This window comes from Lithobates pipiens, unplaced genomic scaffold (assembly GCF_037356315.1).
Source record: "Lithobates pipiens isolate NorthernLeopardFrog02 unplaced genomic scaffold, aLitPip1_a1.2 Scaffold_3, whole genome shotgun sequence".
NCBI lineage: Eukaryota > Metazoa > Chordata > Amphibia > Anura > Ranidae > Lithobates > Lithobates pipiens.
Genome location: NW_027507790.1, coordinates 123,043,100 through 123,068,510, shown reverse-complemented (window position 1 = coordinate 123,068,510; position 25,411 = coordinate 123,043,100). Strand labels below are relative to the sequence as shown.

General features: G+C 44.4%; 1 protein-coding gene across 4 annotated transcripts in view; it reads left to right on the top strand.

Annotated features, from left to right (window-relative positions):
* Positions 1-205: 205 nt before the first annotated feature.
* Positions 206-25,411, top strand: part of COMMD10 (COMM domain containing 10) — a 546,504-nt gene continuing 521,298 nt past the window's right edge. For 2 of the 4 annotated variants that reach the window (XM_077462234.1, XM_077462237.1), the window contains exons 1-2: positions 226-384; positions 9,779-9,869. In XM_077462234.1, coding sequence (XP_077318360.1) covers positions 353-384; positions 9,779-9,869 — 123 coding nt within the window. In that variant the 5' untranslated portion in view covers positions 226-352. Of the gene's footprint in view, positions 385-9,778; positions 9,870-25,411 lie in introns of all 4 variants that reach the window. The other 2 variants (XM_077462235.1, XM_077462236.1) reach the window with 2 other exon arrangements.

Genomic DNA, 25,411 nt, shown 5'->3' with positions numbered 1-25,411 from the left:
GTGTACACACATCATACTACACCGTACTACTAGACTGAGCATAGAGCACGACCATAACAGCTCTACATTGTCCCGTCCGCCCCCCCCCCCCCCCTCCTACTACTACAGCACGTAATAGCCGAGCACAGGTCTGTGGAGGTGAAATGGCTGGAATATGTTTAATATACACAAGAATAACAGAAAACAACCGTCCAGCACACTTCGCGTTTTGAAGCGTGCAGGACACCGTAGCAATATAGGAAGAAGCCGGTCAGCTGACGAGCTGTGAGGGAGTCACGTGATTCGCACTGTGAGTTGAACCTTCAGCGGCGCGGAGCGGGTGTAGAGGGAGTCTTGGCGTGTGCTGGTCACCATGGCAACGGCGATAGTGCAGGAGAGCGCCAGGTAGTGTGTGAGTGACAGCTGTCACCGCAGGGGCGGGGCTGTCATAGAGATGATCATATGTGGTGGAGGGACCCTGTCTGTGCAGCTCTGTCCTCATACTGGGCTTCTGTCATGGGAGAAACATGGAGGTTATCCCCCAACATGTCTGATGAATGACAAGCTAAAGCACAACTAAAGGCACTTTACTTACCTACTTTTTAACAATCCAGGTCCTCCATCAGCATCGGCATCTTCTTCCTGGGTGCCGTTCTTCGGTCATTGGCAAGGCACAGGATGACGTAACTCCAGGGACATTGCCGGTATTCCGTCAGAATCGGCGACCTGTCAATTACGTAATGGAAGTGGCGTTCCGTCAGCTGTGCATTCGTCCACCGCTACCAGGTTTGTTAATGTGACAGAACACCCATAGTCAGAAGAAGGCAGCGGATATCTTACTACACCTAGCGATGTCTTGAATTTCACAATAATTTTAGCAATAAAGTGAGCGTATATAAATAAATATAGTATTTAGACATCTGTGATGCTGTTTGGGTGTGTAATTTTGAATGAAGCTGGGCGCCAGCAGTAGGAAGGTGGTGGAGGCCATGGTGGTACACCCCGCACAGCTCAAGGCTAAACCTTTCAAAATGATACATCAAACGACATCGCAGATGTCAATATACTATATATGTATGTGCTCACTTTTTTGTAAAAATGACTGTGAAATTCAAGACGTAGGTGGGTGTAGTAAGATGTCCACTGCCTTCTTCTGACTGCAGGTGTTCTGTCAGATTAGCAAACCTGGTAGCGTTGGATGCATGCGCAGCTGACGGAACGTAACTTCGGTTACCAAATCTGTGGGTCACCAATTCTGATGGAACACCAACGGTGTAAGCTGAGACTGGAAACAGGCAGGCTTTAAAGTATATACACTTAATTCTAGGGCTCTTTTTTTCTCAGAGAATAGGTGCAGGAACTGCCCCCTTCTGAGTGACCCCTTGTCTCCGCCCCTACCCACCTCCGAGCACCATCCCTTGGTTCCACCCCCTACCCACCTCCAAGCACCGTCCCTTGGTTCCACCCCCTACTCACCTCCGAGCACCGTCTCTTGGTTCCACCTCCAAGCACCGTCCCTTGGTTCCACCCCCTATTCACCTCCGAGCACCGTCCCTTGGTTCCACCCCCTACCCACTTCCGAGCACCGTCCCTTGGTTTCACCCCCTACCCACCTGCGAGCAACATGCCTTGGTTTCACCCCCTACCCACCTCCGAGCACCGCCCCTTGGTTCCACCCCCTACCCACCTCCGAGCACCGCCCCTTGGTTCCACCCCCTACCCACCTCCGAGCACCGTCCCCTGGTTCCACTCACTACCCACTTCAGAGCACCGTCCCTTGGTTCCACCCCCTACCCACCTCCGAGCACCGTCCCCTGGTTCCACTCACTACCCACTTCAGAGCACCGTCCCTTGGTTCCACCCCCTACCCACCTCCAAGCACCGTCCCTTGGTTCCACCCCCTACTCACCTCCGAGCACCGTCTCTTGGTTCCACCTCCAAGCACCGTCCCTTGGTTCCACCCCCTATTCACCTCCGAGCACCGTCCCTTGGTTCCACCCCTTACCCACTTCCGAGCACCGTCCCTTGGTTTCACCCCCTACCCACCTCCGAGCAACATGCCTTGGTTTCACCCCCTACCCACCTCCGAGCACCGCCCCTTGGTTCCACCCCCTACCCACCTCCGAGCACCGCCCCTTGGTTCCACCCCCTACCCACCTCCGAGCACCGTCCCCTGGTTCCACTCACTACCCACTTCAGAGCACCGCCCCTTGGTTCCACCCCCTACCCACCTCCGAGCACCGTCCCCTGGTTCCACTCACTACCCACTTCAGAGCACCGTCCCTTGGTTCCACCCCCTACCCACCTCCAAGCACCGTCCCTTGGTTCCACCCCCTACTCACCTCCGAGCACCGTCTCTTGGTTCCACCTCCAAGCACCGTCCCTTGGTTCCACCCCCTATTCACCTCCGAGCACCGTCCCTTGGTTCCACCCCCTACCCACTTCCGAGCACCGTCCCTTGGTTTCACCCCCTACCCACCTCCGAGCAACATGCCTTGGTTCCACCCCCTACCCACCTCCGAGCACCGCCCCTTGGTTCCACCCCCTACCCACCTCCGAGCACCGTCCCCTGGTTCCACTCACTACCCACTTCAGAGCACCGTCCCTTGGTTCCACCCACTACCCACCTCAGAGCACCGTCCCTTGGTTCCACCCACTACCCACCTCTGAGCACCGTCCCTTTGTTCCACCCCCTACCCATCCCCGAGCACCATCCTTTGGTTCCACCCCCTACCCACCTGCCAGTATCACCCCTTTTAGGGAATACAGACCCAAGTATCATTTTGTGGTGCTAAGTAATTTGTATGGAATTTGTTAAAAACAAGAAAAACAGTAAAGTAGATCTCCTGCAGTCAGCAGCAATCGACCCTTCCCAGCAACAATAGACCTCAACAACAATAGATCCCAGTAGCAACAACAGATTTCCCAGCAGTAAACCTAGCATCAATAGACTCTTTAGCAGCAACATAAGCCCAACCAGCAACTATAGACTGCCATGCAAAAATAGATGTGCTTCAGCAATAATAGACCACCATGCAATAGATATTCTTCAGGAACAATAGATCCCCCTGTAGCCAGCATCAATAGACCCCTCCTCAACAGTAGATCTCTTCCACTAACAACTGACCTCATGGCAACATAAGCCCCCCCCCCCGAACAATAGATCCCCCACTAGCATCAATAATACACCTCCCCAGCAATAATAGACCACTATGCAATAGATATTCTTCAGGCACAATAGACCCCCCAGTAGCCAGCATCAATGACCCTTCAGCACACCTCAGAACTTCTTACCATTACATACATTCAGTGCTGCGTTCCCCATGTTCCCGCTATAAAAAAGCCCTACTTCATTCTATTAAATATAGTACAACTGCTGTTAGTTTTTTTTGCTATCTGTCTCATTAAGGAGATTTTCCTTCACTTCCTGTCCTGTACACTCAACAAGTGTTTGGATATCTGAGGGAAAACCCCTCTAGGCTTAGGGATGAGCTCAGGCTTGGTCTGAATTTTTGGGCCATTTTGGGACAATGATGTCAAAAGCATCCCTGCCCCTGTGTACATGCAGCTGTGAGGCAGGGAATGCTCCGGCTGCAGTTGATTGGGTGGGAGTGAGAGCTTCCTTTTTGTTCTAGTGACATATTAAAGTGGTTGTAAACCCCTACAAACCACTTTGACCTACAGGTAAGACTTAATCCAAGAAATATCTCCTAAACCTACATGGTTTAGGAGATATTTACTAAAAGATAGTCACATCTGTCTCATTAAGGAGATTTTCCTTCACTTCCTGTCCTGTACACTCAACAAGTGTTTGGATATCTGAGGGAAAACCCCTCTAGGCTTAGGGATGAGCTCAGGCTTGGTCTGAATTTTTGGGCCATTTTGGGACAATGATGTCAAAAGCATCCCTGCCCCTGTGTACATGCAGCTGTGAGGCAGGGAATGCTCCGGCTGCAGTTGATTGGGTGGGAGTGAGAGCTTCCTTTTTGTTCTAGTGACATATTAAAGTGGTTGTAAACCCCTACAAACCACTTTGACCTACAGGTAAGACTTAATCCAAGAATTATCTCCTAAACCTACATGGTTTAGGAGATATTTACTAAAAGATAGTCACAGCTGTCTATGGCGCACTATTGGTGTTAGCAGCATGCCGCTGCTAACATCGATATGCCGTTAGTGGCGGCTCCCATTTGCATGCGCGGGAGTGACGTCATCGCTGCTCCGGCGCTGTGAGTGGCCGGCGCAGTGATACCCGGAAGAAGATGGACGCTCCGTGCTACAGGGGACAGCGGTGACATCGCTGGCTCCTGTGTCAGGTAAGTGACACATAATGGGCTACTATGCAATGCATAGTAGCCCATTATGCTTTACCCTTGCAGGGAGACAAAGAAGAAGTAAACCCATCAGGGTTTACTTCCTCTTTAAAGTGGAACTATACTCACCTTGGCTCCAACGATATGGCGCCCTGGAGCTCCCTGCTGGCCACTTACCTCTTTAAGAAGCTGGGTTCTGGGTATGAGTTGCCAGACACTTTCATTGGCTAGGCCAAAATGACATCGCTCCTGCACATGCGTGGGAGATCAGTCCGCTTTGGCGTTGCAAAATTTCTATAGTGAGCTGCTTGTGCACAGCTCATTGTACAGGGGCAGATAGGCTGGTAGGTAACTTTAATTTAGAAGAGACAGAGGCATGTCTCTTCAGCATTAAAAATACTGCCTGTTCGGCCATTTTTAGTTTTTACATAAAGTTCCACTTTCATCTGATTTCAGCCCATCCACAGTAATTGTACTGCGAGCGGGCGGCAGCTCCAGGCCGGAAGATGTACTTGTATGTTGTGGCCTTTCTTCCGGGTTCAGGGCGCGCTTGTGTGCACCCACCTGCCAAGCCAGGCTGTGATTGGATCCAATCACAGCACAAGTTTGGCAGCTGATTTCAGCCAAGGATTTTTGTAAAACACGGTTCTGTGTACAGAAGTGAACAGTGATCTGGCTGAAAAATAGCAAGATAGTAAAATAAAAACAGCACACAATACACATTGTTAGGCTCACAGTTAACCCTTTGATCGCCCCTAGATGTTAACCCCTAATGTAATTAGTGCAGTGACAGTGTACAGTATTAGCAAGGGGGTAAAACCTTCTGGAGCTCAGGAAGAGAGACTTTAGGTTGAAATACTACAGATGCTGGCTAAAAAAAATCAGGTAGTTACCCGTACCTGGGGCCCAGCTCTGTCTTCCTGCAGACAGTTCTTCTTACCATCAGGAGTTCCTGATGCCACTGTCTTAGATACGGGAGCCAGCTGTGGCTTCCTGAGGAACCCCACTACACAAGCATGAGCTCATGAGGTGCCTTGTGAATGGTCCTGCAGCCTCCTGTGATGTGTTCCAGAAGGCTGCAGGAGAAATGGGAATGGGGAAAGAGATGTCCTCCTCACCTAGGCAAGGATTGTGGGAGTGGGTACCAATATACAGTGGATATAAAAAGCCCACACACCACTGTTAAAATGTCAGGTTTCTGTGATTTAAAAAAACGAGACAAAGATAAATCATTTCAAAACTTTTTCCAATTTTAGTGTGACCTATAGACTGTACAACTCAATTGATAAACAAACTGAAATATTTTTGGGGGGGGGAATTAAGAATAATAAAAAATTATAATAATGTGGTTGCAGAAGTGTGCACACCCTCTTGTAACTGGGGATGTAGCTGTGTTCAGAATTTAGCAATCGCATTCAAACTTATGTTAAATAGGAGTCAGTATACACCTGACATCATTTTAAAGGGCCTCTAATTACCCCCAAATAAAGTTCAGCTGTTCTAGTAGGTCTTTCCTGACATTTTCTTAGTTGCACCCTACAGCAAAAGCCATGGTCCGCAGAGAGTTTCCAAAGCATCAGAACGATCTCATTGTTAAAACATATTGGTCAGGAGAAGGGTACAAAATAATTTCCAAGGCATTAGATATACTATGGAACAAGACAGTCATCATCAAGTGGAGAAAATATGGCATAACAGTGACATTACCAAGAACTGGATGTCCCTCTGAAATTGATGAAAAGACAAGAAGAAACCTGGTCAGGGAGGCTGCCAGGAGGCCTACAGTAACATTAAATGAGCTGCAGGGATGCCTGGCTGTGGGGTATATGTGACAACAATCTCCTGTATTCTTCACATGTCTGTTCTGTGGGGTAGAGTGGCAAGACGGAACCCCTTTCTTATGAAGAAAAACGTCCAAGCCTGGCTAAATTTTGCAAAAACACATCTGAAGTCTCCAAAAAGCATGTGGAAAAATGTGTTATGGTCTGATGAAACCAAGGTTGAACTTTTTGGCCATAATTCCAAAAGATATGTTTTGGCACAAAAACAACACTACAAATCCCCAAAATAACACCATACCCACAGTGAACCATGGTGGTGGCAGCATTATGCTTTGGGGCTGTTTTTCTTCAGCTGAAACAGGGGCCTTAGTCAAGGTAGAGAGAATTATGAACAGTTCCAAATAACATTCAATATTGGCACAAAACCTGCAGGCTTCTGCTAGAAAGCTGAACATGAAGAGGAACTTTAATCTTTCAGCATAACAACGACCCAAAATATACATCCAAATCAACAAGGGAATGGCTTCAGCAGAAGATTAAAGTTTTGGAATCGCCCAGCCAGAGCCCAATATACGATTAACGATACACTTGACGATGAAAAAAATCTGTGGGGTGATCTGAAGAGGGCTGTGTACAGGAGATGTCCTCACAATCTGACAGATTTGGAGTGTTTTTTCAAAGAATAGTGGGCAATTATTGCCAAGTCAAGATGTGCCATGCTGATAGACTCATACCCAAATAGACTGAGTGTAATAAAATCAAAAGATGCTTCAACAAAGTATTCATTTAAGGTTGTGCACACTTTTGTTGTTCAACTGAGTTGTACAGTTTATGGTCACATTAAAGTTGGGAAAAGTTCTGAAATTATTTCTCATTTTTTTACATCACAGAAACCTGACATTTTAACGGGTGTGTAGACTTTTTAGATCCACTATAACTCAGTTATAGGCTGGAGGGAGGGAGTGAACCTGCAGGACTAGGAGCAGAAGATAGCTGGTGTGGTTGGAGTGTACTTGGGTGCCAACATCCCAGAAATAGTCTATCCAATACATTGTATTATGAGTGTATGGGGCTTTCTTGGTGCCATATATAATTCAAAAATAGAAAATCAACCGGGTAAAATAAGTTATGAAAACGTCACCATTTTATTAGGTGAATATATTTCTGAAGGCGCTATTGGCACAGGGAAAAAGTATTGAGCACATGAAGAAAGTGAGGTGCAAAAAGGCACAAATTAATATCAGCTGGTTCAGTCTCAACTGATGGCCTATAAAAAGGTGTCTCATTACCAAGGTGTCACACAAGAAACATTTCATGATAGGTAAGACCTTCAAGACCTTTGCAACCTTATTGCCGCAAAACATACTGATGCCATTGGTTACTGAAGGATTTCTAAACTTCCAAACATTCCAATGAGCATTGTTGGGGCCATAATCCAGAAGTGGAAAGAACTTAATTTCACCATAAACCGGCCACAACCAGGTGCTCCCCAGAAGATTTCTGACAGAGGAGTGAAAATAATTTTTAGAAGAGTTGTCCAAGAGCTAGAACTGACAATTGAGCCGACTTCCTGGGTCACATGTTTTGAGAGCTTCAGAAAGACCTGGAATTAGCAGGTACAATTGTTTCAAAAGAAACAGTAAGTAATGCACTCAGCCACCATGGCCTGTATGCACACTCACCCCGTCAGACTCCATTGCTGAAGAAAAAGCATGTTGAAGCTTGTTTTAAGTTTGCTGCACAACATTTAGACAAGACTGTGAAATACTTGGAGAATATATTCTGGTCAGATGAAACCAAAATTTAAGTTGAGTTAAAGGCAATATTTTTTTCTAGAAAATTACTTGGAACCCCCGAACATTATATATATTTTAGCAGAGACCCTAAGAAATAAAATGTCAATTGCTGCAATATTTTATGTCACATTGTATTTGTGCAGCGGTCTTTCAAACAAAATTTTTGGGGAAAAACACTTCAATTAATAAAAAAAAACAAAAACTGTGAAGTTAGCCCAATTTTTTTGTTTTTTGTTTTAATGTGAAAGATGATGTTACACAGCGAGAATCGTGATCTATCTTCTAAGAAAAAAAAATCATGATTCTCATTTTAGGCAGAATCGTGCAGCTCTAATATATATAAAAACAAAAGTGAGTACACCCCTAAGTGAAAATGTCCAAATTGGGCACAATTAGCCATTTTCCCTCCCGGTGTCATGTGACTCGTTAGTGTTACAAGGTCTCAGATGTGAATGGGGAGCAGGTATGTTAAATTTGGTGTGATCGCTCTCACTCTCTCATACTGGTCACTGGAAGTTCAACATGGCACCTCATGGCAAAGAACTCTCTGAGGATCTGAAAAAAAGAATTGTTGCTCTACATAAAGATGGCCTAGGCTATAGGAAGATTGCCAAGACCCTGAAACTGAGCTGCAGCACGGTGGCCAAGACCACACAGCAGTTTAACAGGACAGGTTCCACTCAGAACAGGCCTCGCCATGGTCAAAGAAGTTGAGTGCACGTGCTCAGCATCATATCCAGAGGTTGTCTTTGGGAAATAGACATATGAGTGCTGCCAGCATTACTGTAGAGGTTGAAGGGATGGGGGGGGGGCGGTTATCAGCCTGTCGCTGCTCATAACATACGGCGCACACTGCATCAAATTGGTCTACATAGCTATTGTCCCAGAAGGAAGCTTCTTCTAAAGATGATGCACAAGAAAGCACACTAACGGTTTGCTGAAGACAAGCAGACTAAGGACATGTATTACTGGAACCATGTCCTGTGGGCTGATGAGAACAAGATAAACGTATTTAGTTCAGATGGTGTCAAGCGTGTGTGGTGGCGACCAGGTGAGGAGTACAAAGACAAGTGTGTCTTGCCTACAGTCAAGCAAGGTGGTGGGAGTGTCATGGTCTGAGGCTGCATGAGTTCTGCCAGCACTGGGGAGCTACAGTTCATTGAGAGAACCATGAATGTCAACATGTACTGTGACATACTGAAGCAGAGTATGATCCCCTCCCTTCAGAGACTGGGCTACAGGGCAGTATTCCAATATGATAACGACCCCAAACACCCCTCCAAGACGATCACTGCCTTGCTAAAGAAGCTGAGGGTAATGGTGATGGACTGGCCAAGCATGTCTCCAGACCTAAACCCTATTGAGCATCTGTGGGACATCCTCAAACAGAAGGTGGAGGAGTGCAAGGTCTCTAACATCCACCAGCTCTGTGATCTCATCATGGAGGAGTAGAAGAGGACTCCAGTGGCAACCTGTGAAGCTCTGGTGAACTCCATGCCCAAAAGGGTTAAGGCAGTGCTGGAGAATAATGGTTGCCACACAAAATATTGACACTTCGGGCCCAATTTGGACATTTTCAGAGGTGTACTCACTCCCCCCCCCCCCCCCCCCCCCCCTGGTCCCTGCCATACTTACCTCCATGGGTGAAGTGCTGTCAGTGCCTACACAGCCTGTGTAGAAGTCTGGGGGTCCCCCTCTTTCTCTAGGTTCTCTGGGATGGATCAGAGTGATTTGGATTGGCCAAAGCAGTCACGTGTTTGCGCTGACCAGTGTGACAATGAAATGGGTACACCTTGCATTAAATATTTATTGTACATCAAAGAATGTATATAATATAATACCTGTTTAAAAATGTTTTCCCAAAACCATTATAGTTTCTGTTTAAGATTTATCTTTCTGTCTTTCTTAGCATTAAGCAAGCAGTCTCTATTATGAATGAAATGGATCAAGCCAAATTCCCCAGACTCCTTTCTCGCATTCTTCAAAAACTACACCTCAAAGTAAGTAAGACTAGAAGGGATTTCACAATATGTAGATAACCTAACCCCAACCCCCTGTTTATATTATCTTTTAAGTAGTTTAGCACACTGGGTGTGCTACACATGCCCATTTATTTTTATTTTTTTCAAAGAACACAGTGTGTGTCATTTGTCCAGTCCTTTTGCCTTGATGACAGCTCTTAAATGAAATCTGGGAGCTGTTGTGTACATACAGCAGCTCTAACAGCTTCTGATGTCAAAAATACACTGTTCAGAGAAATACAAGACAACATTGTTACGTTTGTATCTACTCTGTTTCATTTATCTGTAAATCACAGGGCTGAGCTTATATCTGTGAATTATGTCAACTAAAGGAGAAGTATGGGATTAAAAAACAAAACAATCAACCATACTCACGTAGGTGGATGCAGCATCAGTGTGATTCTACATCTGTCCCCTGCAGCGTACACACGACCGGACTTTCCGGCAGAATAGGTCCGACGGAATCATTCCATCAGATAATCCAATCGTGTGTGGGATAATCCAATCATTTTTCTTCAAAAAATTCCAATGGACCTAGAATTAGAACGTGTTTCAAATCTGTCAGACGGACTCAATTCCTATCAGGAAAACCGTTGGTCTGTATGCTGGTCCGACGGACCAAATACGACGCAAGGGCAGCTACTGGCTATCAAACTTCCTTTTATAGTCGCGTCGTACGTCATCACCTTCAAAACGAATGGACTTTAGTCTGTTCATGTGTGGGCAAGTCCGATCATTCGGAAGTCCGTCGAAAGTCTGTTAGGCAGACCGTCTGACCTTTTCTGCTGGAAAGTCCGGTCGTGTGTACGGGGCATGAGGCAGAGAACTGAGATGTAAAATACCGCTGATCACTCCGTTTTTGGTCATCAGTGAGCATAGAGACGGTGAGTGTCAGTCACCAGCTCTCTGCTCTGCCCCTCTAGCGCTCACTAGAGCACTAGGCTGTGCAGGGGACAGGAGCGGCTGGCTCAGGAGTGGTTGAGACAGCTGCTGGTCAGGCTTTTGGGTGGATCCCTCCAGCATCTGAACCGGCTGACATCTTAGTAAAATCAGCACACATTACTCTGATCACTGTATTAGTGTCCCTTTCATTTAGATAGGTGGTGCATGACTGTGCAATTACCAGTTAAAGTAGCACAGTGCCCAATAGTAAAAAAAATGCCCTAGTCATAAGGGGGATTACAGAGCTTAAGTAGTTAAAGTGTAAAGTGTTATTTGGCTCAAATAAAAAATGGCATAAATGAGACAGCAGTCTTTTTTGTTTTTTTTGTTTTATTCAATGGGTTTAGCTCCACTTTAACACTGAAAAGGGTGCTTACAATGATCAGCTTTTATTTATTTATGTAAAACCTTTATCTCAAATGGAAAAAACGATTGCTGTAACTGTGTAAGAATATATAAAATTTTTGTTTTTGGGTTTAGTTATGCTCTAAAGTGATTGTAAAGGCAGAAGGTTTTTCATCCTAAGTAAACTTCCCTGGTTTGTTTGCAACTATAGGTAAGCATATAATAAGGCTTGTGAAAGAAAAACCTTGCGCCAAGCAGTAAACTCTATACTAATACCTTGTGTGTAAAAGCTGCTCCCCAAAAAACAGTGAACCCGTCACTGTGCAAATTAAACGACATTGGGTGATAGGGGGCACTAAATTGTGATATTATATTTCCTATATAACATAAGTTAAAGTGAATATGTGCATTAACCACTTGTCGACCAGCCACTGCAGTTGTACTGCGGCAGAATGGCTCAGCCGGGCAAAACAATGTTATGCAACGTTGCTTCTCCCTGTGGCTACTAGGGGCGCGCACGCCCCCTGCTCGACTACGTAGCTGATGCGAATGCCCGGCGATCATCGCCGAGCTCCCGCGATCGTTCGGGGCACACGGACAGCCAGCATCTGTGTGTGTAAATGCAGTTTCCGGTTCTCTGAGAAAAGAAGTGACAGATCATGGCAGAGTATGAACAGCGATCTATATTTTCCCCTACACAGTCCAATCCCCTCTTCAGTTAGAACACACTCTAGGGAACCCATTAACCCCTTGAGCACCCCCTAGTGTTAACCCCTTCCTTGCCAGTGAAATTTTTACAGTAATCAATGCATTTTTATAGCACTGATCGCTGTATTAATGCCAATGGTCCCAAAAATGTATCAAAATTGTCCCACGTGTCCGCCATAATGTCACAGTCCCGATAGAAAACGCAGATCGCCGCCATTACTAGTAAAAAAAAAAAAAAAAAAGAATAATAAAAATGCTATAAAACGATCCCCTATTTTGTAGACGCTATATCTTTTGCGCAAACCAATCAATATGTGCTTATTGTGGTTTTTATTTATTTATTTAACAAAAATATGTATAAGAATACATATCGACCTAAACTGAGGAAAAAAAAATGTTTTATATCTTGTTGGGTGATGTTTATTATAGCAAAAAGTAAAAAATATTGTGTTTTTTTTTTTTTTTTTTTCAAATTTGAGGCTTTTTTTTGTTTATAGCGCAAAAAATAAAAACCACAGAGGTGATCGAATACCACCAAAAGAAAGCTCTATTTGCAGGAAAAAAAGAATGTCAATTTAGTTTGGGTGCAACGTTGCACGACCGTGCAATTGCCAGTTAAAGCCGAATCACAAAAAGTGCTCTGGTCAGGAAGGGGATAAAATCTTCCGGAGCTGAAGCGGTTAAAGTGCAATATTTTCTTGTATCATACAAACACAAAGTGAAAAGATACATAAATTGCAATAACAGAAAAAATTGAAAATTTATATCAAATACTTACCGTAATTTTCCTTTCCTGATGGGCTCCATGGCAGCATACGTGTGGGTTAGCCAATTACCCAATAGGACCTCTACTCCCATAAATCTTTGCTCCAAGCTGCTATCCGTGTTCCGTAACTAGCCTACTCCAACATTTGGGAGGGAACTCCTGCTGCCATGGAGCCCATCAGGAAAGGAAAATTACGGTAAGTATTTGATATAAATTTTCAATTTTCCTGACAGGCTCCATGGCAGCATACGTGTGGGAAATAACTCGCCAAACACACCCGGGTGGGCTAAAAATGTTGAGCAAAGAAACTAGAATTTTATTTTTCATTGTCCACTGACAATACTTGTAAACCAAAATTAACAGAAGAAAGCGCAGCTGGCTCTACACAATAATGGGAAACAAAGGTATTAATTGAAGACCAGGAAGCTGCTCTACAGATAACTTCTGGTGCGACATGTCGAACTGCTGCCCAAGAGGTCGAGATGCCCCGAGTTGAATGAGCCGTCACTGCCTCAGGAGGAACCATGCCCTTTGCCTTGTATGCCCTTTGAATCGTTTGGACCACCCAAGATGAGATTGATCTTACTGATGCTCGCATCCCTTTATTTTTGCCATGAAGAAGGACAAAAAGAAAGTCTGTTCGTCTGAACGAGGCTGTAGCGTCCAGATATTGTTTCAAGGTGCGACCAACATCCAGGGGATGAATCTCTTGGTTGTCTGACATTCTAAATGTAGGTAGCACGATCTCCTGATTTTCGTGAAATACTGATGTGACTTTTGGATTTGATCCAAGCATAGGGATCAGGACCACTCTGTCCGGAAAGAAAGTTAGAAATGGTTCAACTGACCCAAGATTCCTAATTTCCGACACTCTTTTGGCTGAAGTTATTGCCACCAGAAACACCGTCTTGATAGTGAGATCTCCTAAAGACAGGGGAGCATCCAAACCTTTCCAAGATCAGAAAGAAAGTCCAATACTAACGGAAGGTCCCATTTGGGAAACCTGGGCCTCTTTTGAGGCCTAAGCCTGATGGCTCCTTTAAAGAATTGTTGAATTAAGGTGTGATTCGCCCACGAAACTCCTGTAAAGGCTGAAATGGCTGAAACTTGTACTCTAAGAGAGCTAACTGCCAGAGACAAGTCTAACCCTGACTGAAGGAAAGACAAGATATCTTGAACTGCTGGAGAATTATATGAATTTGACCTAGAAGACATGTGGCCCATAAACCTGGCCCATATACGTTCGTACACTTTATTGGTACTCTTCCGTCTGGCACTAAGAAGGGTTGGAATCGCTTCTTCTGGGCAACCTAGAGCTTCTAGCCTTCCCCTCTCAAGAACCATGCCCTGAGGTGTAGACAGGATGGGCACGGGTGTAACAGCGTGCCTTGAGACAGTAGATCTGGCCTGAGAGGCAGGGGAACTGGGTCCTGATAGCTGAGGAGCAACAGCAGAGGAAACCAAGGCCTGTTGGGCCAGAATGGTATTATCGCAATGATTTCCACCTTCTCCCCTCTGAGCCTCCGAAGGAACTGTAGGATTACAGGAACTGGAGGGAAGGCATAGGCTCTCTGGAACTTCCAACAATCCGTGAGAGCATCTATCCCGAACGCCTGAGGATCCCTGAACCTCGAGTAGTATCTGTGCATCTTGCGATTGTACGGCGAAGCGAACAGATCGACCTCTGGAGATACTCCCAGAGTCAGAAGCCACTCGAAGACATCCCTGTGAAGGGACCACTCGTTGTTGTCTATTTTGACCCTTGACAGAAAATCTGCTTGAACATTCTGGACTCCTGGGATGTATACAGCAGAAATGTTGACCACATTCTTCTGAGCCCAGCATACCGCGACGGGAACGACCACCTTCCTTGAGCTACTTCCGTAAGGCAATGGGCGCCCCAACCTTTGTTGCTGGCATCTGAGGTTACTATTATCCAGGAAATGGGGACTATCGAATGATGGTTGCGTAGATTCTTCCCTTGAAGCCACCAGAGGAGAGACATCCTCATCGCTGGTGTAAGGCGTATGCGCTGTGTTTGATTGGACGAGTCCCACTGTTGCAGAAACCCTTTCTGGAAGGGACGAGTGTGCCACTGGGCCCACTTCACCATAGGGATGGTGGCCGTCATTGTGCCGATCACTTTCAAGCATTGTAGAGCCGAAAGATGAGATGATTCCCAAGCCTTGTGAATCCTGTCCCGGATCACACAGATTTTTCCCTCCGGCAGGGAGATAGTGCCTTTTAATGTGTCGAAGTGAGCCCCTAGAAACACGATCACTTGAGTTGGAACCAGATGGCTCTTCTCTAGGTTCAGGAGCCAACCAAACGTCTGCAGAGTGGAGATGACTAAACTCTTGTGTTCCAGAATTTGATCTCTGTCCTGAGATAATAGGAGCAAATCGTCCAGATAATGATGGAGACGAACTCCTTTGACTCGTAAAAGAGCTACTATCGCTAGGAGTACCTTGGAGAAGACCCGAGGAGATGTCGTCAACCCGAATGGGAGACAGGTAAACTGGAGGTGTTGATCGCCAACTGCGAAACGGAGAAATTGCTGGAAATCCCTTGCTACTGGCACATGAAAGTATGCGTCCTTCAAATCGATTGAGATTAACCAATCCCCTAGCCGCACTGACTGTTGGATTGTAAGAAGAGACTCCATCTTGAACTTTTCCTTGCGAATGAAGGAATTGAGGTGGGTCAAATCTATCACCGGCCTCCATGCGCCATTTCTTTTCTGAACCATAAACAGAGGAGAATACATGCCTTCGCCACGTTCGTCTTCTGGCACGGGCACGGCTGCACCTTGATCCAGCAAACAACTTACGTAGGTCAATAGGACCTGTTTCTTTTCCTCTGAGCCTGGAATTGTTGTGGGAATGAACCTTAACCTCGGAGTGTTGATGAAAGTCCACTTGTGACCCGAGGAAACCGTCTTGACGGTCCAATAATCTTGAATTGAGGCCGCCCAAACATGTCGGTAGTGAAGAAGGCGAGCCCCCACCTGACATGTTTGAGCGGGCCCAATTTCAAAAAGATTTGGTAGAATCTTGATTACCTGCGGAAGCCCCCTTTGAGGTTTTCTTAAGGGAGGATTGTCTGGACCTCCAATATCCAGAGAACTCCCTGCCGGGCCTATAACTGCGCGCTTCTCTAGCGCGATCCGAGGTCTGCCTTCTTGAGAAAATACATTTTTGGTTTTGAAGACGTCTGTCTTGAGGGAGGAACACAGACCTCCCACCCGTGGCCCGGGATATGGCGCTATCTAGTTTATTACCAAACAAGGAGGTACCCTGAAATGGTATACGACACCATGCCTGCTTAGATGTTGGATCCGCCAACCAGGGACGGAGCCACAAAGCACGGCGTGCCGAGACTGCTGCCAACATAGCCCGAGACAGAAGGCGGGTAATGTCAATAGATGCCTCCCCCAAAAAAGCTGATGCCATTCTGATCTCCTGAATAGGAGAGTCTTTAGCCGTATTCACTGAGATACCTCTCAAGAACTCTTCAACATTGTCGGCCCATGTTTCAATAGCCTTTGAGACTGCGGCTAAAGCCAAAGTTGGTTTACAAGCCATCCCTGAAGTTAGCTAAATTCTTTTCAGATCTGAGTCAATTCTTCTCTCTAACGGATCTTTGAAAGATACCGTGTCTTCCAAAGGGAGAGTCACGTATTTAACTAAACGCATAAGTGCTGCGTCTACCAGAGGAGCTGATTCAAGGTGCTTCACATCATCCTCCTTAAAGGGGTACAATTTAGACACCTTTGATTGCATGGCGCTCTTCCTATCAATCTTGCTCCACTCTTCAGTAATGATTTCTCCCAATTCAGATAGGAAAGGAAAATGTTGCCGTTCCTTTTTGAGTTGTTTGAAAAACTTTCTTTGTTTGGGGAGGGGGGAAGAAGTGGGTTCTTCCCATTTTAAAGCTTCTTTCACTGCCTTGACAAGAGCAGGTACTAAAGCATAATCAAATCCTACTCCTGGATCCTCTGGATCCGATTCGCTGTCAGACAAGAGCACAGAGTGGTGGCTTGGTTGAGAAGATTCCCCAGTCTCTTGTAAGAGCCCTTCACCTCCTGAAGGACATAATGGGTCTGAGGGGGATTCCATAGCGTGATGAGCTTCCCTCCGCTGCAGGGATTCCTTTACCACTCTTCTCACCATAGATTCCAAGCGTTGATCCGCACCATCTCTTTCATCTGCGACTTTAGAGAAGCAATGATCACAGAGCGATTTGTCTGATGAAATGGGCATCTTACAGCCCCAACATGAATTATCTGGTCCTCTGCTTGAGTGCGAGTGACCACTGCGTTGTCCAGATCTGGAAGACCTGCGGTAACCAGACTTTGACGATGATTTGCGGTGGTGCGATTTTGACGATCAACTGCGACTATGCGCACTGTAATGCGGTTCAGACCTAGAAGGGCTATAAGGAAATATACAAGAAAGAGAGAGAGATACAGACCAGGCTGGTATCAAATGCTAAGGAATACTCCACATATACACAGCAATCCAGCCATGCACATACCTGTTACAAGCGGGCAGGTCACTAGTAGGCAGTGAGGCATCCATGACTAAGAACGCTGACTGTAACAACAATAGACCCTCATAAGCAGCCATACAAAACACAGGAGCAATAATACATCAGAGCAGATCATAACCTACCTTGCACCAACCAGAGAATGGCCCCGGGAAGTCGCTGAATTTCCTGCAATCATTCCCAAATTCTGACATCTCTCACTGTGTTTTAAATATGGCGCCCATGACGTCATCAGCGGCGTCAGACGCGAGATGCCCGCGCGCATGCGCGGGAACCAAGCCTCGCTTTGGATTTGGGTCCGCGCATGCGCAGAACGCAGCGCTGGACCCGGAAACAGGGGGAGAAAGGCTGCTGGAATGCGGAAGCGTCAGCGCCTATGCACAAGAACCAGCTGGCATATGAAAGACACAGATAGAAAAAAGAAAAACACATAAACACTGCTGCCATGAAAAACGGAATTTTTACAGCTCACCACTCCACCAACGATCGTCTGGCCGAACAGGTTCAAGCACACACCACCGATCCACCGGGCAGATAATGGCCACCTTACATAGCAGGTAATAAGCCGTGCGCACTTTATCTTCGGACAAACCAAGCCTTCAGTGCTACTCTGCCATACACTCCATACCCATGCTTAACAGACAGGGCCTATCGGAGGAACAAAAGCTTGATAGTCGGCCGACTTGATCGTAGTGAAGATCTCTTCAGATAGGAAACACCTGTCCTATGGAGGAGGACAAAAAAGGAACACGGATAGCAGCTTGGAGCAAAGATTTATGGGAGTAGAGGTCCTATTGGGTAATTATGGAGGCGGGGCTAACCCACACGTATGCTGCCATGGAGCCTGTCAGGAAAACACATATATATATATATAGTGAAAAAAACATGAATCAAATTATGTTTTGAAATTCCATAATAAGCAAAAGAGAATTCCTTCACCATATATATTGAATCCACCCATTGTGCTTCAAATTGAAAGCTGCTCACCAGATGGATGTGACCTCTTTATTTAAAAAGATGGTCTAATGCTCTTTTGGGAAATCCTGGATTGGATACCCTAGATACCCAGAAGAGTCCTCTGTAATATGACCTCCTCTCCACCACAATATCCCATATGGAAGAAACAAAAGGATACTACATAGCGCAATACTGTGGGTTTATTTAAAATCATACATAAAACATGAAGGTTCTCTTCTTCCATTTAAATGTGCCTTAGCCTGGCACTGAGGATAGCCTGCAGAGATTGTATATGGAGCCGCTTGCCGCTGGGCTCACATTCAGAGCCGGTGTGCGTTCCACTCGTGCATGGGAGAAAACAGGAAGCTCGGACCCGGAAGTGACGTGACCGGAAGTGCCTTGACGTACGTTTCATAATTAATACGTTATCAGGAAGCGTACCGATCACTGAGCATGCTCAATTTAAATGGCTAGGAAGTAGCTGTGATTGGTGGAGCATAGAAACTCTACCTTCCACATCCACAATGTATAATACACGGTGACCCGTGCAAAGCAATCCACTTAGCATAACCTGCTCGTGAGATTGTATCTCTGACAACTACAATATTACAATACATCATAAAATACATTCAAAAAAATAAAATTAGAATATTGTGTTTAATAAAACGATCAATCCCTCAATCATTAACCCTAATAGATTCAAAGCCCAATGCCATAATCCTGGGATTAAAAGCACACCTAAATGATCATTTTTAAACAAGACTGTTTTCGTTCTTATTCATTAGTCTCGAAGCAGTTCAGGTCCAACTCAATGTTCATACCCGCCGGTTGCATAGTGCCCAGCTGGTATAACTACTGGGTCTCGTTCCTAGAAACCACTTGTTTAAGATGTGTGCCTCTCCAATGTTTGATATCTTATCTATCCCATAAAAGGTTAGTAGTCTGGTATCTCTGTTATGGAACATTCTAAAATGGTTCTATAAACTATGTTTCGTAAACCCGTTAGTAATATTAGTGACGTGGTCATTAATCCTGGTCCGTAGCTTGCGTGTGGTCCTGACCACGTATTGCATTGGGCATGGACATTCCAACATGTAGGTTACGTGGTCTGAATTACACATAATCAAAGACTTGATTTTATGTTCTTGTTTATTTACTACAGAATGGAACCTCTGCTCATATTTTTCTATTTTTTCTCTTTGTAGCTTTGCATCTAGTGCGATAATAGAAACCTTCTCTATCTAGGAATGTTTTTTATTTTTTTTGGAGGGGTCTGGAATATTGGGTGCAATCTTATTTCTTTGACAACAAATGGGAGGAGCTTTTATTCTATAAAAGGTATAGTGACAATATCTTACTACTCTGGGAGGGTTCCTAAGATAGTTTGGATTCATTCAGAAGGATGTTGAATAGCAATGTCTATGGTTTGAAATTGTAGTGCAGGGCTTCTTAAAGTGATTGCAAAGGAAAATAAAATTAAGCGCCCCCCACCGGCGCTCCTGGCGCCTCCTCTCTGTCCACGGCCCCCACAGGAATCCGCTGCCTATAAGGGCCCTTGTGCATGCTTGCTCCCAAGCCCTGCTGCTGCATACATTGACACAGACAGCGGGACTCGGCCCTGCCCTCGCTCCCTCGTCGGTAAAGCCAATAGCTTCTGCTGCTATCAGTATGCCAAGTGAGGAGGGAGACAGTGGCAAGAGCTGCTGCTCTCGTGCACGTTGCTGGATCGCATCAGACTCAACTAAGTATAAGAGGGGGTTGGGGGGATCCTGCAGCAGAGAAGGTTTTTTACCATTAAGGTAAAAAACCTTGAGACTTTAGAACCATTTTAACCATGCAAGATCGTTGCACAGAGCATTAAAAGAATAAAAAAAGATTTCAATAATAAAAAAAAAAACCTTTACTATCTTTAACTGCAGGGCCCATATGGTTATTAACCACCTCAGTACAGTGCAGTTACACCCCCTTCCTGACCAGACCAATTTTCAGCTTTCAGCGCTCTCACAGTTTGAATAACAATTACTCAGTCATCCTACACTGTATCCATATGAAACTTGCATCCTTTTTTCCACACAAATAGAGCTTTCTTTTAGTGGTATTTAATCACTAGTGGGTTTTTTATTTTTTGTGCTATAAATAAAATAAAACGTAAATTTTGTGAAAAAAATGCCTTTTTCTTCGTTTCTGTCATAAATTTTTGCTAATTAGTAATTTTTCTTCATAAATTTTGGCCAAAATTTATACTGCTACATATCTTTGGTAAAAATAACCCACATTAGTATATATTATTTGGTCTTTGTGAAAGTTATAGAGTCTACAAACTATGGTGCCAATCACTGAAAATTGATCACTTCTGATCAGGCCTTCAGTACATCAGGTGTACCTCATTTCTTGAGACACTAACAAGTCAGCAAAGTACAAATACCCCCCAAATGACCCCTTTTTACAAAGTAGACATCCCAAGGTATTAAGTAAGTAGCATGGTGAGTTTTTTTAAGTTGTCATTTTTTCCCACAATTCTTTGCAAAATGAAGATTTTTTTTTTTTTTTATTTTTTTTTTACTAAATTGTCATATTATCAGGTTATTTCTCACACACAGCATATGCATACAACAAATTACACCCCAAAATACATTCTGCTACTCTTCCCGAGTACGGCGATACCACATGTGTAGGACTTTTACACAGCCTGGCCACATACAGAGCACTAAAATTGATGTAGTACCTTCAGACGTTCTACGAGCAAAAATTACGCATCTCATTTCTCAACCACCTATTACACTTTTGAAGGCCCTGGAGTACCAGGACAATGGCATTTCCCATAAAATTACCCCATTTTGGAAAGCAAACACCCCAACGTATAATTTGTGAGGCATAATGAGTCTTTTGAACGGTTCATTTTTTTCCAGAAGTTTTTGGAATATGTGGAAAAAAATTTAAACGCATTTTTTTTTTTACACAAAATTGTCAATTTATAAGATATTTCTAACACATAGCATGTATATAGCAAAAATTACACCCCAAAATACATTCTGCTACTCCTCCCGAGTATGGCGATACCACATGTGTAGGACTTTTACACAGCCTGGCCACATAGAGAGGCCGAACATTGAAGTAGTACGTTCAGGTACTCTGATGGCCTGGTGACAGGTACTCGGGTACTCTGATGGTCTGGTGACAGGTACTCGGGTACTCTGATGGTCTGGTGACAGGTACTCGGGTACTCTGATGGTCTGGTGACAGGTACTCGGGTACTCTGATGGCCTGGTGACAGGTACTCGGGTACTCTGATGGCCTGGTGGCAGGTACTTGGATACTCTGATGGCCTGGTGACAGGTACTCGGGTACTCTGATGGCCTGGTGACAGGTACTCGGGTACTCTGATGGCCTGGTGACAGGTACTCGGGTACTCTGGTGGCCTGGTGACAGGTACTCGGGTACTCTGATGGCCTGGTGACAGGTACTCGGGTACTCTGATGGCCTGGTGACAGGTACTCTGATGGTTTGGTGACTGGTATTTGGGTACTCTGAAGGGCGGTGACAGGTACTCATATGGACTGTGACAGGTACTCGGGTACTCAGATGGACTGTGACAGGTACTCTGGTACACAGATGGACTGGAACAGGTACTCGGGTACCCTGATGGACTGTGACAGGTACTCGGTACTCTAATGGACTGTGACAGGTACTCGGTACTCTAATGGACTGTGACAGGTACTCGGTACTCTAATGGACTGTGACAGGTACTCGGGTACCCTGATGGGCCGTGACAGGTACTCGGGTACCCTGATTTGGGAAATCACTTATAGAGACCTTACTGCTGGATCCCTTAAAGGTTCCTTTAAGCTAGTGCATTGTTGGTTCACTTACCTTTTCCTTCGATTTCTCTTCAAAATGTTTTTTACTGAGGAGAAACAGGAAGTGAGAAATTCAGACAAAGAAAAAAAACATTTAGAAGGTAAATCGAAGGAAAAGGTAAGTGATCCAACAATGCACTAGCTTAAAGGAACCTATTTAGAAAATAAAAAAACAAACCTGTACAACCCCTTTAAAAAAGATAAAGCTACTTTCGGATAGAATGATCCTATTGGTTACTCCTATACAACAGATAACTGTCATCTGTAATCTTAACATTTTCCTGCACCAGACCTCAGTCAAGCTTCCTGCAGAATTCAAATGACAGATTGTGGACACCACAGACTGGGCTTTCTTTGGGATTGATTGCTCTTGAGAGAGAAATATATTATAAAAAAAGGTAGGGAGGGAAATCCAACTTGGCTGGGAAAGTCAAAGGTTGCCCAGACTTGCCAAAAACCTAGGTTTAGTTTAAAAAATATAAGAACAAGGGACATTATTTACAATTAGTGTGATGTGTCCCTTGTGCTAATGTTTCCTGGTTTAGGGTGAAATCTTTCTCTTCCAATGCCCCCCTCCCACTGCATAATCTTCAGGGACATTGGGGTTAATAGAATTTTGGGAGCTGTCACATGCACTCATCAAGAGTCCCAGCTCCCCCCAATTCATAGAAGCATCACTACAGTTTTGTGTGAAGCATCGTCTGTGAATGGAGGGGGGCTGACTTTCAATCACTTGCCCATCCTCATTCATAGAAGATGAAGTATGACTTCTGGGCAGAAAGGAGATTATGGCGGTGAGGGTGGGGGCATCGGAGAAGGAATATTTCACCAGGCGACAGCAGCACTAGGGACATGTTGCAGTGATGGTGAGTAATGTACTTTGTGCTTATTTTTTATTTTTATTAAGCTAAACTTAGGCTTTGAAAATACATAGATGTTAAAGTAACTTACTTTATAACATAAAACTATTTAGCAAATTGAACATCCAACTTTGTCTTTATCTGGATCCCTATTGACTACACTGCTTTCTTATTTTAGTGCACAATGATAAATCAGTCTCGACATCATCTGTCTTTTCCTGCACATTTTTACAAGTTTTATCAGTATAAATGCAAATGCTCCTCCTATATTAAACTGATACAGTTGAAGTGAGGCAATGATTAAATAAATAAATACACACGCTGTCACTTTCAATGAGGATGAGCAAATTCAGATACCTCTTAGCATAAGTGGGTCTAGGAGAGATCAAACAATCTTTCCCAGCTTACTTACCAGCTAGTCTGCAAAGAAAAAATATTGTCCCATCTAACAGTTTGTGTTAAAAACAAGGGGTTTAGTTGCGTGCATTTGCAAACATATGTGTAAGCCGCAGTGGCCACATTAACCACTTTCAGACCTGACCATTTTGCTGGCTTAAGACCAGACCACTTTTTGCAATTTGGCACTGCGTCGCTTTAACTGACAATTGCGCGGTCGTGAGACGTGGCTCCCAAACAAAATTGATGTCCTTTTTTTCCCCACAAATAGAGCTTTCTTTTGGTGGTATTTGATGACCCCTGCGGTATTTATTTTTTGCGCTATAAACAAAAAATAGAGCGACAATTTTGAAAAAAACGCATCATTTTTTACTTTTTGTTATAATAAATATCCCCAAAAAATATATAAAAAAACTTTTTTTTCCCTCAGTTTAGGCCGATACGAATTTTTTAATTTTATTGTGACTGCGACATTATGGCGGACACATCGGACATTTTTGGGACCATTGTAATTTATACAGCAATCACTGCTATACAAATGCAGTGATTCCTGTGTAAATGACACTGGCAGTGAAGGTGTTAACCAGTGGGTGGCAGTGTAGGGTTTAAGTGTTCCTTGGGGCGTTTTACTAACTGTGGGGGGCTGGGCTTTGTTTTAGTGAAAACTGATCTCTGCTCCAATCACATGGAGCAGAGATCAGCGTCACTTGTTGCTAGGCAGAATGGGGAGATGCTGTTTACAACGGCATTTCCTCGTTCAGCCGCCCCGTGAGACGATCGCGGGTATGCCCACGGCGATTGAGTCCGCGGCACCCGTGACCGGACTCACGGGGTTCCCGACCGGCATCGGCATGGTAGGGCGGCATTTAAAATTGGACGTACCTGTACACCAATATGCCTGCCCGTACATCGGCGTGCGCCGGTCCGGAAGTGGTTAAGGTACCCCAGTGTACTGGTACCTAATTCTATAATTTTGAGTGTCTCCCAAATTGGAGTACATATAGCAATGGATAGATTAAGGGCAGGTATGCCTGGAGGGAACCCACAGCTCTTTAAAGGTACAGGCATGCACAGGACACCTAGCAAGAGCACAGTGGCAGCTGAAGGTATCCAGTGTGTCCCCTCACCAATTTACCAACTGTACAAACAAATGGCAACCACCGCAACCTATAACCAGCCTTTGCAGCTAGGAGCACATGGAAGGTTAACACACATCAAAAACAAACCAAAATTTTCTGCTCACTTAACCAGCCAGCCTACAAAAAAACAAAACAAACTGACCCTGTCTAACAGTTCATATTAAAAACAAGGGTTTTAGTTGCACACATTTACAAACATATGTGAAAGCTGCAGTGGCCACGCGAAGGCACTCCAGTGTACTGGTTCCTAACTCTGTAATTTTGAGAATCTCCCAAATTGGAGCACATATAGCAATGGATAGATTAAAGTCAGGTTTGCCAGAAGGGAGCCAACCCCTCTCTAAAGGTACAGTGATGCACAGGACACCAAGCAAGGGCACAATGCAGCTGAAGGTATCCATTGCGCCCCACACCAATTAACGAACTGTGCAAAATTTATAAACAGTATTATAAAAAAAAGTATTTGCCTACTTCCAGATTTTTAATTTTTTTTGCATATTATTATTTTTATTATTATAGTACAGGATTTATATAGCGCAAATAGTTTGCGCATAGCTTTACAACATTAGGGCAGACAGTACACTTACAATACAAATCAATACAGGAGGGATCAGAGGGCTCTGCTTGTTAGAACTTACAATCTAGAAGTATATTTGTTCATATAAATGATTCCAATCATCAAACAAATTTTAATATTACCCAAAGATAACCTGAGTAAATACAAAATGAAGTTTTTAAACTATTTCATTTAAGAATTTAAGCTGTCCAAACCTGCCTACCGTGAAAAATTAATTGCCCCTAAACCTAATAACTGATTGTGCCAAGCTTTATAAATTCTGGACTTTGAACAGATGTAGAGACAGGGTGGATAAAAATTGATGATTTAAAAAAAAAAAAAAAACATTTTATTTTTATTTAAATCAGTTTTTTATTATTTTTATCAAATTTATTTTAGTAAAAAGCTTCTGGAGTAAAAAAAAATCTATCTAAGGATAGTTTTCTA